This window comes from Vulpes vulpes, chromosome 6 (genome assembly GCF_048418805.1).
Source record: "Vulpes vulpes isolate BD-2025 chromosome 6, VulVul3, whole genome shotgun sequence".
Lineage (NCBI taxonomy): Eukaryota > Metazoa > Chordata > Mammalia > Carnivora > Canidae > Vulpes > Vulpes vulpes.
This window is the reverse complement of record NC_132785.1, coordinates 91,592,221-91,608,379: the sequence shown is the minus strand read 5'-3', so window position 1 is coordinate 91,608,379 and position 16,159 is coordinate 91,592,221. Positions and strand designations below refer to the sequence as shown.

The window sequence follows — 16,159 nt, the reverse complement described above, 5'->3', positions numbered from 1 at the left end:
TGCTTCTGGTGCAGGGTGGGAACAGAGCTCTAGGAATTGCCGAGGTAGGGACGCGTTTCTAAAATGCTGTCAGCACCCCTTTGAGGCACAACTACTTTGAGGTTAGAAGTCTTGCCTGATTTTTTGTAGCCCAGACTGCCAAAAGGTGTCTGGCCCCTAGAAGGTACTTAATACATAGCTACTGAGCAGAGATGAAAGTTTGATTTGGTTCATAAAATGGAGAATAGGGTAATGTCTTTTTCAGTGTTATATTTGATTAGAATGAAATACTACTATGTAAAAACACTGACACAAAGATAAGGCATTATTCTTAATACAAACAGGACAAAGAAGTCTTGAAAATTTCCCTGAAGTTCAGTTTATTTGCCATGATCTAATTTCTTGGTGAGTTGAAGGTAATTTTCCCTGAAGACACAGAAAGCTCTGATCTACCTTTTTCTTCTCGGTCATCTTAGAAAGCATGGTGATGGGGCTTTTTTGCTATCGGTTACTATTCTGGAGGATATGGGTTTATTTGGAACAAAACTACAGTAGAAAAATATAGTTGTTTCTCTTAGCAGTTTTTCTGGCTCTAAAAGCTCTCCAATTTTAGATGGATTTGTTATGCAGGAGGAAATCTAAGGTAAGGCATCCCGAGTCTCACAGATCTTCCCTGATAGGTCACATTCTGCTAACCTAATCATATTTGACAATTAATTTAATTATCCAAGAAATTTTATTATCCAAGTTTTATATATCTGCTTCCTATAGATGAGTATCATTTTAATCTATGATACACTGAGAGAAGACAAGAATTGTATCTTGCATTTATGATTTAAGAAGCTATATTAAAATTAAGACTTGTGTTTAGGTGACTAAAAGGAAAATTAGATGGATATTTATAAAACCTGTTATTTTAGGAAAAGATCTAGAATCTCTTTCCAACTTCTTTATAAACTGGGGAGCATGCAATTTAGGAAGAATTCAGTTTTTTTCCCAATTGCACTCTAGATGATGTCAAAGGCAAAACATTCAGAAATCTTGACTTTTCCCTCCTCAAACTTTAGATGGACTGCTTTTCAGACTTTTCCTAATCAACATTCTATGAAATCCTCTAGCTGATAAAAGGCCAAACATTTACATTCTTCTCAAGGGTTGAATGAATTTTTATATTAACACAGATGGTATTCTAGTATTTATCATACTGAACAGGAACGAATTAATTTTCATCATCAATGTACCATACAAATGTGAAGTTTAAAACAGGATTTTCATTGATGGACAACACTGTAGATTCCATGTTGTGATTAATTCCAGGAACACAAATTTCTACATCTTCAGTGGAAAGTATACTTTTCAGGCGTAATGACTTCCTCAAAGAGCTTTCTGTTTGTCTTTCTCTTGCTCCTTTTGACTGCAAAGCGTAAAAGATTCCTGAACAAATTGCCTGCACATTGGGCACTGCTGAAAATACCTAACACAGCCATCACACAAGCACGTGTGTCTACATGGCAGGAGCACCCAGTTCACACTCCCGTTCTGGCAAACAACACAGTCCTTGCTGTTCTCTTCAGGAGGCTCCACTTCACTTTCAGACAGCCCAGCCTTTTCCAGCAAACTTTGGTCTATGCTTTTTTCTTCTGGGGAGGGATTGCTGGAGGGAGTGGAATTATTATTTGCAGACATGAAAAGTTGCTGAAAACCAAAGAAACAAGTTTAAGGATAGTCACAAATGACAATTACTCTTTAAAAATTTTTTTAAAAAATTTATTTTAGAAAGAGTGAGAGAGAGAGAGCAGAAGGAGAGGGAAGCAGATGCCGTGCTGAGCACAGAGCCCAACATGGGGCTCGATCCCACCACCACCAAGATCATGACCTGAGCTGAAATCAAGAGTCAGATGCCCAACTGACTGAGCCACCCAGGCACCCTGACAATTACTCTTTAAATCTGGGAGTCATAAAAGCTGCTAAAAATTTGTGAGTTAGTGAGCCCAATAACAAATAATAGCTAACTTCTGTGATAACCAACTGAAAAATATCATCTTTATAAATGGTCATTTTTTGAAACTCTGCAAATAAAAGGAGAGAGCTAAGAAGACAGAGTACTTACCTTAAGATCATGAAATTGACCTTGAGCCAGGAGTAAATATTGATACAATATTCTACAGGAAAGTTTATAAGTCTTATCCGGAATATGAATTACTGACACCATGGAAATCTAAAATAAAAAGTGAATACCAATTAGTATTTAATCTCCTTACATTATTTCACAGGTATGTGAAATATAAAAAAAAGAAGGTTGATAAATTGGAAAACTTACAATAATTTATTTAAATCACAGTCTACTAAGGAGGAATCAGTTATGGAACATATTTTTGCCAGAGTTATTTTTAATTATACTCAAATTTACAAATTAATGTGATCCCAACAAAAATACCAATGAGCTTTTTCATAGAGTTATATGAGTTGACTCTAAAATTCTCATATGGAAAAATAACACGTAAGAATACCTAGGAAAATACTGAAAAAAATCTGTGAGGAGGATTGAGCTCAGTCAGATATTAAAACACAGTACAAAGCCTTTAAAATTAAAATACCCTAGTACAGGCACAGAAACAGACAGGTGGCTAGAATACAACAAACAGTCCAGAAACAGACCCAGTTATCTATACAAATATGATGAAGGTGCCATCTGAAATCACTGGGTAGTCTTTTTAATAAAAAGTATTAGGACAACTGGATAACTATTTGGAAAAATATAAAATTAGATACATTCCTTATAACCATATGTAAGAATAAATTCCAAAAGCATAAGAAACCTAATTATAAAAAATAAAACTATGCAAGCACTAGAAGAAAACATGTGGATTCTTTTTTAGTCCCAGTGTAGGGAAAGACTTTGTAACTATGACTCAACCCCAGAGGCAGATGCATTTGACTATATAAAAATTTAAAACTTGTATGATAAAAAGCCCCATAGGCAAAGTCAAAAGACAGCTGATGAATTGGAATAAAATATTCACAACAAATCTAATTTATGAAAAACTTTTAAATATTGAGTTGAGCAAAAAGCCTATTTTTAAAAATGGGCAAAAGACATGAACAGACAATTCACACAAAATTATAAACATGATCCTTAGCCATATTACTATTATTTTTTAAAGATTTATTTATTTATTTATTTATTTATTTATTTATTCATTCATGAGAGACAGAGAGAGGCAGAGACACAGGCAGAGGGAGAAGCAGGTTCCATGCAGGAAGCATGACGCAGGACTTGATCCTGGGTCTCCAGGATCAGGCCCTGGGATGAAGGCAGGTGCTAAACTGCTCTGCCACCCGGGCTGCCATCCTTAGCTATATTAAAAGATGTTCAATTTCACTCACAATATGATAAATACAAAATAAAACTTCACTGAGATATCATTTCTTACTCCTGGATTAATAGATTTCAAACGTTTATCAATAATATAGTCTGAGGAGAAATAATCACTTTCATATATTGCTGGTAGAAATGTATAAAAAAGAAAAAAAGTACAAAGGCCAAGGATATAACCCCAGTGGAGGGGAATGTGGTAATATGTATCAAAATGGTAGTATGTATCAAAATACCCTTACCCCTCAACTATACAACCTTAACAATATGAAAATACATACACAAGTTATGTGTAACTTGTGCAAGATTATTTGTTATTGCAAAATACTGGAAATTACCTGAATGTCCAGCTACAGGAGATTGGCTAAATAACTATGGTACCTATACCCCTACATACAATCAAGTGCTATGCAGCCATAGAAAAACAATGTGAGAAGAGCTCTATGAACTGATCTGGAGTGATTTCCCAGAGATACTATGAAGTGAAAAAAAGCAGGAACATGTATAGTATATAAAGCGTGATACCTTTTAAGTAAGAAAGAAGAGAAAATAATAAAACATATATATACCTGTATCTTCTCATCATTACAATATGACACACAGGAAGGATAAACCAGAAAACAATAAACTTGATTATCTACAAGAATTGGGTGTATAAAAATGGGGAGGGAGGTGCTTGGCTGGGGTGGAGAATGCAACTCTTCGTCTCGGGGTTGTGAGTTTGAGCCTCTGTTGGGTGTGGAGATTACTCCTAAAGTAAAATCATTAACAAAAAAGCATCATGGGAAGGGATGAGAGCAACATCTGAGTACACTTCCTCTTTATACGGGTTTCTGACTTTTAGGAGAACAAATCCAAGTAATTTATGGACACAGACTTTAAACCCTTGGGCAGAAAATAAGGAGAGGGCAGTTGAGAACCAAAATAACTAAATTCAGTAATGAATTATAAATCACTGGGAAAGAAAGGAATTCGTGAGGCCATACAGATAATAAACAAAGAAACAGATGGGAGATCTCTTGCTTATAGTAGAATACTGAGAGCTGACTGAAGGGCTGGGGTTGGAAGTCATTTTGCAACCATTGTGGAGAAAGTAAAACCTGGTAAGAATTATCAGTGGATATTCAATCCATGGGGAAATTCTCATAAAGACTGCAATGTTTGCATGGTCTTAAAAGTGCTCTCCCCCAATTGCTTATTTATAAGGGAGGGGGAAAAAACAGAACAGATGAGGAATGAGATAACACCTTGCTGAGAGATTATCAAAATGAGCTTCACCAGTGAGGGGGAAGAACAATATATGCCTCCAAAGGTGACGCCCTGATGGGCTAAAAATGTACAACTCCAATCTGATCATAATGAAACATCCACAAACAAAAGGGGAGCTGTCCTGTTTACGAAAATGGTGTAAGTAAGTGTATTCTTCAAAAATGCTACTATTGTAAAAGACAAATACAGGCCGTGAAATGTTCTAGATTAAAGGAAGCTAAAGATACACAACAAATACACTACTTGACTCTAGACTAGAACCTGTATTTGAGGGGGAAACATGCTGTAAAGAAGATTGTTAGATACACTGGTATATTGGAATACAGGTAACAGATTGGATAAAATATTTTATCAATGTTAGATTTATAAAGATGCTAACTATATTGTGTTTGTATAAGAGAATATTCCTATTATTAGGAAATACACATGAAGGTATTTAGGGGTAAAGAATCATGCATACAACTTATTCTTGATTCATTAAAAATACACACATATGGGCAAATAATAGTGCAAATGTCAACAATTAACAATAGGAGACCTGGGTAAAAGATACAGGGATGTTCTTTTGGTTTTCTATTTTTCCAAGTTTCTAAAATTATGTCCAAATGAAATGTTTAAAGAAAGAAGCCTACTATGGCTGCAAACATATAATATTCTTTACAGCTTTATAAGGATTTAATAATTTGGCAATGGCTGCAAAACCTTATAATACTAAACCAAAATGACAGGGCTGGTAGAAGACAGTAATATCATCACATCATTCGAACAATCCTGCCATTCCATTTAATATTAAATGCTTCAGAAGCTACTATCATGTTGGTTATAAATATATATGTAGCTGTAAATATATATTTCATATTGAAAAGATGCTAAAAATATAATAAATGAAAACAGGTCACAAAATAGTTACAGATTATTATGCTTTTTTCCTTTTTGGCTTATGTAGATTTTTTATTTCCTGCCATAAACATGTATTATGTGAGTAAGAGAGAAAATCTAATTGAGTAAAGATGAAAAAAAATGTCAAAGTCAAAATATTGCAATAACAACCCCTGCTTCTTCCTAAAATATCAAACTGACCACACTATCAAAATGTAATTTTTACTGTTAGAATAGGAATGGTAGAGTTTAATTTTTTTTTTTTAGATTTAGACTCTGACCCCCAGATAAATACTGAAAAACCAAATGCTCGATATGCTTTTATTTTTTTTAATATTTTATTTATTTATTCGAGAGAGAGAGAGAGAGAGGCAGAGACACAGGCAGAGGGAGAAGCAGGCTCCATGCAGGTTGCCCAATGTGGGATCGATCCTGGGGCTCTAGGATCACGCCCTGGGTTGAAGGCAGGCACTAAACCGCTGAGCCACCCAGGGATCCCTCAATTTGCTTTTAAAATTAAGAACAGAGAACATTAACACAAACTATGCTAACAAATATGCTTTAGTTCCAATGTTAGGCCCAATCTGACTAATAAAAAAGACGGAGGAGCAAGATTAACAGAAAAAAAGGAAAGGAGTTTGCTGATGAGTAGAAAAGACCCAGGGAAGGACCCCAGGGAAACTGAGTGGGGAAAATTAGAGAGGAAGACAAACCATGAGAGACTCCTGACTCTGGGAACAAAGGGTTGTAGAAGGGGAGGTGGGTGCAGGAATGGGGTAAATGGGTGATGGGCATTAAGGAGGGCACATTATGAGATGAGCAGTATACTATATGTTGGCAAATTGAACTTAAATAAAAATGAAACAAAAGAAAAAGAGAAAATGCCTATTAACCTGTGAGGGCCAGACACCTCAGTTCCCCTGTGGAAATGCACCTCCCACAAGTACAGCTGGGCCACATAGTCCTTGTTCCAGTTGGATCAGGGCACCGCGAGCAAATCTTTCCCTATTTATAATGCCATTGACTTATACCCTGGAAAGTGGTTAAAACAGTAAATTTTATGTTATATACATTTTGAGACACACACACCCCACTGCTTAGACTAAGGAAGAAAGTTAGGAAACAAAGACTCTGAGTACCTTAAATAGATAGCACCCTCAGTGAGGGGGGGAAAAGAAATCAAAAGGGGAAGCAGGGAGGATGGTGACAGATCTGACCTTTTTTTTTTTTTTAAGATTTTTATTTATTTATTCATGAGAGACAGAAAAAGAGAGGGAGGGAGGGAGGGAGGGAGGGAGGGAGGGAGGGAGGGAGGGAGGGAGGGAGGGAGGGAAAGAGAGGGAGAGAGAGAGAGAGAAAGAGAAAGAGAAAGAGAGGCAGAGACACAGGCAGAGGGAGAAACAGGCTCCATGCAGGGAGCCCCACGTGGGACTCGATCCTAAGTCTCCAGGATCACGCCCTGGGCTGAAGGTGGCGCTAAACCACAGAGCCATCCAGGCTGCCCTGACCCTTTTTGTTTTGAACGAAAGGATGGAAGGAAGGGAGCTTAGAAGACATGGGTGACACGGTGGTGACAGACTGGTTACTTTGCTACGGTAGCCAGGGTAAAGAACAGAGGCTGGAAATATGAAACACCAACCTAACCAGACTGGTTACCTTGCTACGGTAGCCAGGGTAAAGAACAGAGGCTGGAAATATGAAACACCAACCTTCTTATTCATCTTCAACTGAGCAGGATAGGAGGATAAGAGGGGAGGAGAGGGAGGAAACTAAAAGATCTCATATGCACTTGTCATGCACAAGTAACTGACTTGCTGTTGACATCTATGAGGCTCACTAACATTGTTTGGTAGGACTCCCCGCCCCCCGCCCCACTTATCAAGTTTATTGAGCACCTACTGTGTTCCGAGCACTGTGTGGAAATATACTGCTATTAGTATGACTTATTTGGAAAAAAAAATTGACTTCAATTCAATGGAACTTCAATTTGGTAAGATTTAAAATCCAAACTGTATGAGCAGGGTCTAGATTTCTCAATAAGGGTCTGCACTTTTTAAATACAAGAATACAATACACTTGTTTTGAGAAGATATTCCTTGAAAAAAAATTTTATCTTCCTAATGGGGACAAACTACCAGACTAAAGAAATAATGAATACATAGTGAGAAACGGAGATTCCTATAATTACTGAAAATACAGAGACCAAAAACATAGTAGATGTAAGTGTGGCAAGGGCTATGATAGAAACAAGGTGACTTGCCAGTGTGCAAAGAAAAGAGGAATACCATCTTAAAACTGAGCACTTCAGATGATCACAATGCTTATTTATTCAGTGCTAAAAATGCTAAGAATAAATATGCTTCCCAAAAGGCTTTTTTTTAAATCTAGCAAACATGACAATACAGAATAATAAAATTAACTTCATTCAACTATAATATGCCTTTTGTTTTCTAAATAATATCACATGTAACTCAAATGGAAAAAAAGTCCTACTCTGAAAGAGCTGTTACATGTATAAAAATCATACATGTATACTTCTGAGGTATCCCTTTTTTAAGAAAAATGTGTTTGGGCCAAATGTATGTCCTCAGAAGTTAAAATAAAACTTTTTCTATTCACCAAATAATTATAACCCATCATCCCAATCACTTAAAGTAATGCTTCCAGAATTAGAAAATTACTTACAATATCATAAATTTCTCGGTCATCCTCATCAGCTAGGGTCAAAAGTGCTACCAATGGATAGCGAGATCTGGGTACTGTACCAAAGTCTTCGATTTTAGTATCTCTTGGTAACTGGCAATATATTTCTTCTTTGCTGTCCTTTTTAATACTTTTTGAAAATGTAAAGGTAAATTACCACTATAACCGAAAATACAGTAATACACCAAAGGTGATCAATAGTAACTTACCAAATATTTTATTCATAAAAAAAGTCTAACATCTAAAATTTTCATTTGTTAATAGGTATATCAGATAAAAGGATACAAATACTGTTCTTGATAGAGATATTCACTATACAGAGCATCTTCCAGTGCTTGGGGAGTGCTTATTCGGAAGCAATAAAAGTGCTTTTGCAGAGCTTCATATAATTTTTGAACGCTGCACCCCCAATAGCATGTAAGGAGGCTATCTTCTAGGCAATCTGTTGTCAAAGTTATGCCAGCTGTAAAAAACAAAGAAGAAAAGAAGACAAAGAAAAGAAAATTACCTAATGTAATTTCTAATACAATTATACACAGTGAATAACAAAAGCTTCCTTTTGGATCCTGGCCAGGCTGATGGCAGTTAAAGGAACTCATTAAACTCTTAGTATTTATACATTTATACTTGGAAATTATCAAGTTAATTTTGTCTGTCTGACTTAAAGACTTTTCCAACATAGAGTTTATTTATTTTTTAAAAGATTTTATTTATTTATTCATGAGAGACACACAGAAAGAGAGACAGACTCCAGGATCACGACCTGAGCTGAAGGCAGACACTCAACCACTGAGCCACCCAGCTGCCCCTGCCACATAGAGTTTAAAAACTGTAGTATAGTTCACTATTGACAACCTATTACTCTAATTGCATAGATAATCCTAACTATAGGAAACAGTAGAGGTGTCTCTAAAAGTGGCTATACAGAACCTTGTTACTGTAAGAAACAGCAGAGCTGTCTCTGAAAGTGGATACACATAACTCATGGGGTCCATAAGATGATCACTGGAGTAGAAAAAATATTAAAAAGAAACCAAGCCTTAGTAATATTGTTATACACACTGACAACATTAATATATACTCTTGTCACACAGTTAATGTCCCACATAATATGCAAAACATCCTAAGGAAAGAGTGAGGATTCCAAAACATGAAGGGCTTAATAGCAATGTCCTCATTCACTTATTTGCTTTCAGTGTAATGAAACATATTACAATTTGAGTAAATCGGTTTAAGTGGAAAAATAAATTATAAGTGGATATACAAATTAGATTTTTTTTTTTTTTTATGATAGTCACAGAGAGAGAGAGAGAGAGGCACAGACACAGGCAGAGGGAGAAGCAGGCTCCATGCACCGGGAGCCTGATGTGGGATTCGATCCCGGGTCTCCAGGATCGCGCCCTGGGCCAAAGGCAGGCGCCAAACCGCTGCGCCACCCAGGGATCCCCAAATTAGATTTTTTAAAAAGATTTTATTTATTTATTCATGAGAGACACACAGAAAGAGAGGCAGAGACTCAGGCAGAGGGAGAAGCAGGCTCCATGTAGGGAGCCTGATGTGAGACTCGATCCTAGGACTCTGGGATCACGCCCTGGGTTAAAGGCAGACGCTCAACCGCTGAGCCACCCAGGCATCCCAAATTAGACTGTTTTACTTATTTATTAAATAGTTACATAGGACTTACTATTACTACCCATGTGATTTTTCCCCTTGCTCATGACAGTTGTAGCAATATCAAGTTCAAGGGCAGCAATATCCAGGGTCTTTTACTGCTGGCAGTAGAAACTGTAGCCTCTAGTGCTCAAAAGTACATTGTTTAGGGCATTATTCCTGACTGAACAACTTTGGTCTCTGATGCTGGGTCTTCAAACCTATTGGCAATTCTGTAAGCTTCCCAGTTTCCTTTTGCAGTCATTTCTATTAGCTAATAAAAATTCTGACTGAGGGCAGCCCCGATGGCCCAGTGGTTTGGTGCTGCCTTCAGCCTGGGGTACAATCCTGGAGATCCGGGATCGAGTCCCACGTCAGGCTCCCTGCATGGAGCCTGCTTCTCCCTCTGCCTGTGTTTCTGCCTCTCTCTCTCTCTCTCTCTCTCTCTGTGTCTGTCATGAATAAATAAATAAAATCTTTAACAAAAAAATTCTGGTTGATACATTATATATATTTTTAAAAGGTGATTAAGGGGGTAGCTGGGTGGCTCAACAAGTTTGGGTGCCTGACTTTTGATTTCGGCTCAGATCATGATCTCAGACTCATGGGATCAACCCCCACATTGGGCTCTGCACTCATCAGGGAGTACGCTTGAGATTCTCTCTCTCCTTTCTCTGTTACTGCCTCCCCCAAACCCGAAGTCACTCACTTTTTCTAATAAATAAATAAATCTTTTAAAAGTACATAAATCATCCCTTAAGAAAGTAAAATAAAAAGGTGATCAAGAGTATGTCTCAGAAGGATATACACAAACACAAGCAGATGCTCTACAGGATACCAAAAATTGAATTTTTTACTTTTCTTTTCAGTAGTTAGTGTATGTATATAGAGTCTCAGATTTGCAGTATGCATAGTCACAGTGACACAGGATAATTTCCAATCATAGTTATGTAAAACTTCTAATTGGCGGGAACTTTGCCTAGGTAATTGGAATAGAATTTGATTTCAAAGTTTTGTATGATTCCAATCATCAGGTATTATTCAAGAATGGGAAATTTATGGGGTGCCTGGGTGGCTCATCAGTTAAGTGTCTGCCTTTGGCTCCGGTCATGATCCCAGGATCCTGGGACCAAGCCTCGCATCAGGTTCCTTGCTCAGAGGGGAGTCTGGTTCTCCCTCTACCCCCTGCTCATCCTTTCTTTCTCTCTCTCTCAAATAAATAAATAAAATCTTTTTTTTAAAAAAAAAGGGAAATTTAATTAGCTATTATTTTTCAATTAGCTACTAAATATCCAAAGAAAAACACTCCATCAATACCAAATATATATTTATATATTAAATTTAACATATATCAATTTACATATTATGTATTACAACATTTTTTAATGTTAGTATATACTATTTATATTATGTGCATGACTTTTTTTTTTAAGATTTTATTTATTCATGAGAGACACAGAGAGAGAGAGAAAAAGAGAAAGAGAAAGAGATAGAAAAGAAAAAGAGAAAGAGGCAGAGACACAGGCAGAGGGAGAAGCAGGCTCCATGCAGGGAGCCTGATGTGGGACTCGATCCTAGGACTCCAGGTCACACCCTGAGCTGAAGGCAGGCGCTAAACTGCTGAGCCACCCAGGGATCCCCGCGTGACAATGTTTATACAGTTAAAGTTAATATATATTTTAAAAATCATACCTCCCTTTCTCTTTGTTACCACACAACCATACAACATGAGGTAAGGGATAAAAACTAAAGTAGATATGAAAGGGAAAAATAGAAAAGACATATAAAAGAAAATGGAAAAATAAAAAACATTCTTGGTAGAAATGTGAAAATGTGAAAAAATGTTATGAATGAAGCTCTAGTTACATCAAAATGCTGGAATCCACCCAAATGTCCATCAATGGGAGTTAAATGAATAAAATATGGGATATTCTATAATGAAATTATGGAGCTCTTAAAAAAGAATTGAGGCATGGCAAGATATCTGCATATACTACAATGGGATGATCTTCAGAATACATATAAATGAAAAAAGCAAGATGGAGGCAGGTATATAGCATATTCCTGTTTATCTTACAGGAGAGGATATCCACATCTATGTGTCTATTTCCATTTAAAAAGAACCATGGAAGGATAATCCCTAAAACACACAAAACTACCCAGTTTATTTGCTTTGTAAAAAGAATCAGAGTTCCAGCCATTCAGAGCTGCATAAAAGGCTTGTTTACAGACTGCATATACTTGACTAAAGTGCAGAGAGGGTCAGAGACTATTGACAACTGGATACTACTCAGACGTCAACAAAGTATGTCTCTGAAATTAACATTATAAGTTAATGAGAAAGAAGTATAGAATCTATAAATTCTACTTTCCACAATCTCTCCACACTTGTCCATGACATAGACTGAGAAGAGAATGTATCAATTTACACTAACTGATGACAGTTCAAATCCCCCCAGGCAAAACTGTTCTCCTTTTAGTTCTTCTCACTTCTGCAGACGGTTCTCATTCTTTTATTTTCTCAGTCTTCTAAAATTCAGTGCAAACACAATGCCATCTCAGATCAACAGTAATAGCAGAGCTAGAACATAGCCTTAAACCAGAAAATTCAGAATCTAAACTAACTGAAGCAGCATGGTGGTGACTGCCTTCAACCTGCCTTTACCTGCCTAGCCATAACAGCCCAATAAAACCCTGCATAAGAGACAGACTTGCAAAAAATTGCAAAAAATAAGGACTATAGCCAGTGAGTTGAGCCATTAAAAAAAGGAGAAACAATAGAGCAGAAAAGCCACAAACTTCCTTGAGGAGAATCCCTGAGAGAGAAGAACCAACATACAAGGTGATCATGAATGAGTAATAAATCTAGAGTATTGGGAGATGAAAATTTTACATCGTAGAAAATAGAGGTTCACAAATTCCTCCAAAAATGCTGTGTGTCATTTTGTCTAATGGTTTTATTTTTGTTAGGTCTCACCAGGGTGAATAAGCCCAAATATAAGGAAGTTGTTACAAAGGGATAGGAAAATTCTAAATCAAATGAATTAAATTCAATTAACATATCCTGAGTACCTCCTATCAATTTCATTAGAGCCTTTTACACTGGGGACATGGAAACATCAGAAGTCCAAATCCAGTATCACCACATAACAACAAAAGAAATCCCACCAAGCCACCCATAGTAAAGAGAACTAAATGACTAAGATTAAAACTGATTCTAAGGACACCTGGGTGTCTCAGTGGTTAAGTATCTGCTTTCGGCTCAGGGTGTGATTGTAGAGCCCCAGGATCGAATCCCGCATTGGGCTTCCCATGGGGAGCCTGCTTCTCCCTCTGCCTATGTCTCTGCCTTTCTCTCTTTCTCATGAATAAATAAATAAAGTTTAAAAAGTAAAAATAAAACTGATTCTCTTGTTCATTTTCAAGTAAATCGGGTCTCCAGATATTCCCCTTCCCTCCCCTACATGTCAGGTCCCTTGGGTACAGTGGTGAAAAAAGACCTGGATTTTTAAACTAGACATCAAGTGAAATAACCTTTTCAAATGTCACAATTATTGCTCAGAATATTATTTTTATGTCCTAGTTAGACATCTTTAATGATATCCACTGTTTCACAGTTTAAACAAATGAATTTTATTCTGCCAAATATAATTCCCACCAAAATCCTTCCCCTTATTTCCTCATAGGAGACAGATAATGAATGACAGGCACTAGTATTTTAAAAATTAAAATACTTCAATAAGCGTGCTATAAATCCACACATTGAGACGCCTTGGCTCAGCAGTTGAGCATCTGACTTTGGCTCAGGACGTGATCCTGGAGTCCCAGGATCGAGTCCCACATCAGGCTCCTGCATGGAGCCTGCTTCTCCTCCCTCTGCCTATGTCTCTGCCTCTCTCTGTGTTTCTCATGAATAAATAAATAAAATATTCAAAATAAATAAAGCTACACATTAGAAAGGTTTTTTTGTATATTTCAGTAATGCTACTGTTGGTTGGCAGCTAAGAGGTCTTCTTTTTACTGGATATCTTTTCATTTCCTTCTAACATTTACAGCAGGGTATGAGGGGCTCTTTTTGAGACTATTTCTTCCTGAAAGGAAGATTGATGGATTTCCTTACACTTTCTAGCTCACAAGTGTCCTGTGTTTGTTTGTTTATAATTTATCAGTTCTTACTTTTTTCAGCATTCCGCAGCTTGTAGAACTATACAGTAGGAAGGGCAGCTTTGTTCTGGTAGCTTTTTGTACTGGTAGTCCTACTCAAGACTTAGATGTGACACTGGAGCAGGTCCAAGTGCCTGACCACAGAGGTCAGAGGTCACCAAACTACCACTGTTCCAAAAATAAAATGTACCATATTTTATTTATTTATTTTTATTTTTTAGAAGATTTTATTTATTTATTCATGAGAGACAGAGAGAGAGAGAGAGGGAGGCAGAGACACAGGCAGAGGGAGAAGCAGGCTCCATGCCAGGAGCCCAGCGTGGGACTCAATTCCGGGACTCCAGGATCATGCCCTGGGCCAAAGACAGGCGCTAAACCGCTGAGCTACCCAGGGATCCCCATAGGTATGTTTTCTAAACAGGTTAATTTTCTTATCTTGAAATCTGGTCTTCTCAAGTGAAAAATGTCAGAATGAACTCCTTATCTACCATTAGAGGGGGGAAAAAGAGGTCTTTAGTTCTCTTCAATTCACAGGGTGAGAGTACAGTATTTACAGTTAAGGAAGAGTAAGAGACGTTGTACTTTTGCATTACAAATCAATATTTACTTAAGGTTAATAATCCCTATTAACTAGGTACACTGATTTGTTAAAAGATTTTATTTATTTATTTATTTATTTATTTATTTATTTATATAGCCACGAGTGCGGGGAGAGGCAGAGGGAGAGAGAGAAAGAATCTTTAGCAGACTCTATGCTGAGCATGGAGCCTTAATTGGGGCTTGATCTCACCATTCTGAGGTCATGATCTGAGCCAAAATCAAGAGTTGGACACTTAACCGACTGAGCTACCCAGGCGCCCCAGTACACTGATTTCCCCAGTACACTGATTTTTGACTTGTGATTCTGGAAGGTAAAGAAGGGAAGATGACCACATAGGAAGGGTCACAGAAGCCAAGGGAGCAGGGTATCAGGAAGGAAGGATTGGTCAACTCCGTTAAACTCTGTGGAGATAATGTTGATTTAGGCCTATAGAGTGTCCACTGGATTTTATGACTGCTGAGGGGTTAGGGTGGGGGCAGAAGTGGTGATCAGTGATCTTGGGGAAAGTCATTCAGTAGAGGATATAGGCAAAAATCAGACTGCCCTGATCTGAACAGTGAAAGTGAAGTAGGCTAAGGGAAGAAGAAAAACGCAACTTGCTTTTGAGATGCCTGGCTGTGAAGGGAAGAGAAAGAGCGCAGTAGCTTCAAGGAGATAAGAAGTTGAGAAAGGTGGGACACCTGGGTGGCTCAGTGGTTGAGCATCTGCCTTTGGCTCAGGGCGTGATCCCAGGGTCATGGGATCGAGTCCCACATCAAGCTCCCTGCATGGAGCCTGCTTCTCCCTCTGCCTGTGTCTCTGCCTCTTCTCTCTTTCTGTGTCTCTCATGAATAAATAAAATCTAAATAAATAAATAAATAGTTGAGAAAGTTTGGGATTGTTTGTTTTTAAGATACCAGATATCTGACCAAGTGTAAAAGGTGATAGGGTCTCAGCCTAGTGCTACAGAACTGTACCTAGAGCTGCCCACTCTGTATCTCTACTTAATTGCTACAAATGCATTTCAAGTCCAGAAGTTCAAAACTGAATTTATTACCTTTCTTCCAAAACCTGCTGCTTCTCCTGTATTCTTTATCCTGGTAATAGGATCTGTCTGTGGAGGGCTCCTGCAAAGAACCTGAGTCTTCCCCTACTCTTCTCTCTAATCTGTCCTACACTATGTTTTATCCACAACAAACTATTGTTTCTCTGCATTATTCTCATTCTGTATCAGTGCTCTGTTCATGCCTCTTCCTCTTAGAACTGCTCTCAATCCCAGGAGATAAACACCTACTTATCTTTCAAGACTCAATCAATCAATCAATGAGAGAGTGAGCACATTTTTATAACGCTTTTCCTTTTTCTTTTTTTTTTTTTTAAGATTTTATTTATTTATTCACAAGAGACAGAGAGAGAGAGAGAGAGAGAGAGGTGCAGAGACATAGCCAGAGGCAGGTTCCATGCAGGGAGCCTGATGCGGGATTCGATCCCAGGACTCCAGGATCATGCCCTGAAACGAAGGCAGATGCTTAACTGCTGAGCCACTGAGGCATCCCATA

The 16,159-nt window shown here is 37.7% G+C and overlaps 1 protein-coding gene across 1 annotated transcript in view; it reads right to left on the bottom strand.

The window, feature by feature from the left end:
* Positions 1 to 342: 342 nt before the first annotated feature.
* CGRRF1 (cell growth regulator with ring finger domain 1) overlaps positions 343 to 16,159 on the bottom strand; it is a 30,366-nt gene continuing 14,549 nt past the window's right edge. The window contains exons 3-6 of the mRNA XM_026000662.2: positions 8,492 to 8,669; positions 8,189 to 8,336; positions 2,090 to 2,197; positions 343 to 1,674 (exon numbers count right to left, since the gene is read on the bottom strand). Of these exons, the coding sequence (XP_025856447.1) occupies positions 1,354 to 1,674; positions 2,090 to 2,197; positions 8,189 to 8,336; positions 8,492 to 8,669 (755 nt within the window). The 3' untranslated portion in view covers positions 343 to 1,353. The remainder of the gene's footprint in view (positions 1,675 to 2,089; positions 2,198 to 8,188; positions 8,337 to 8,491; positions 8,670 to 16,159) is intronic.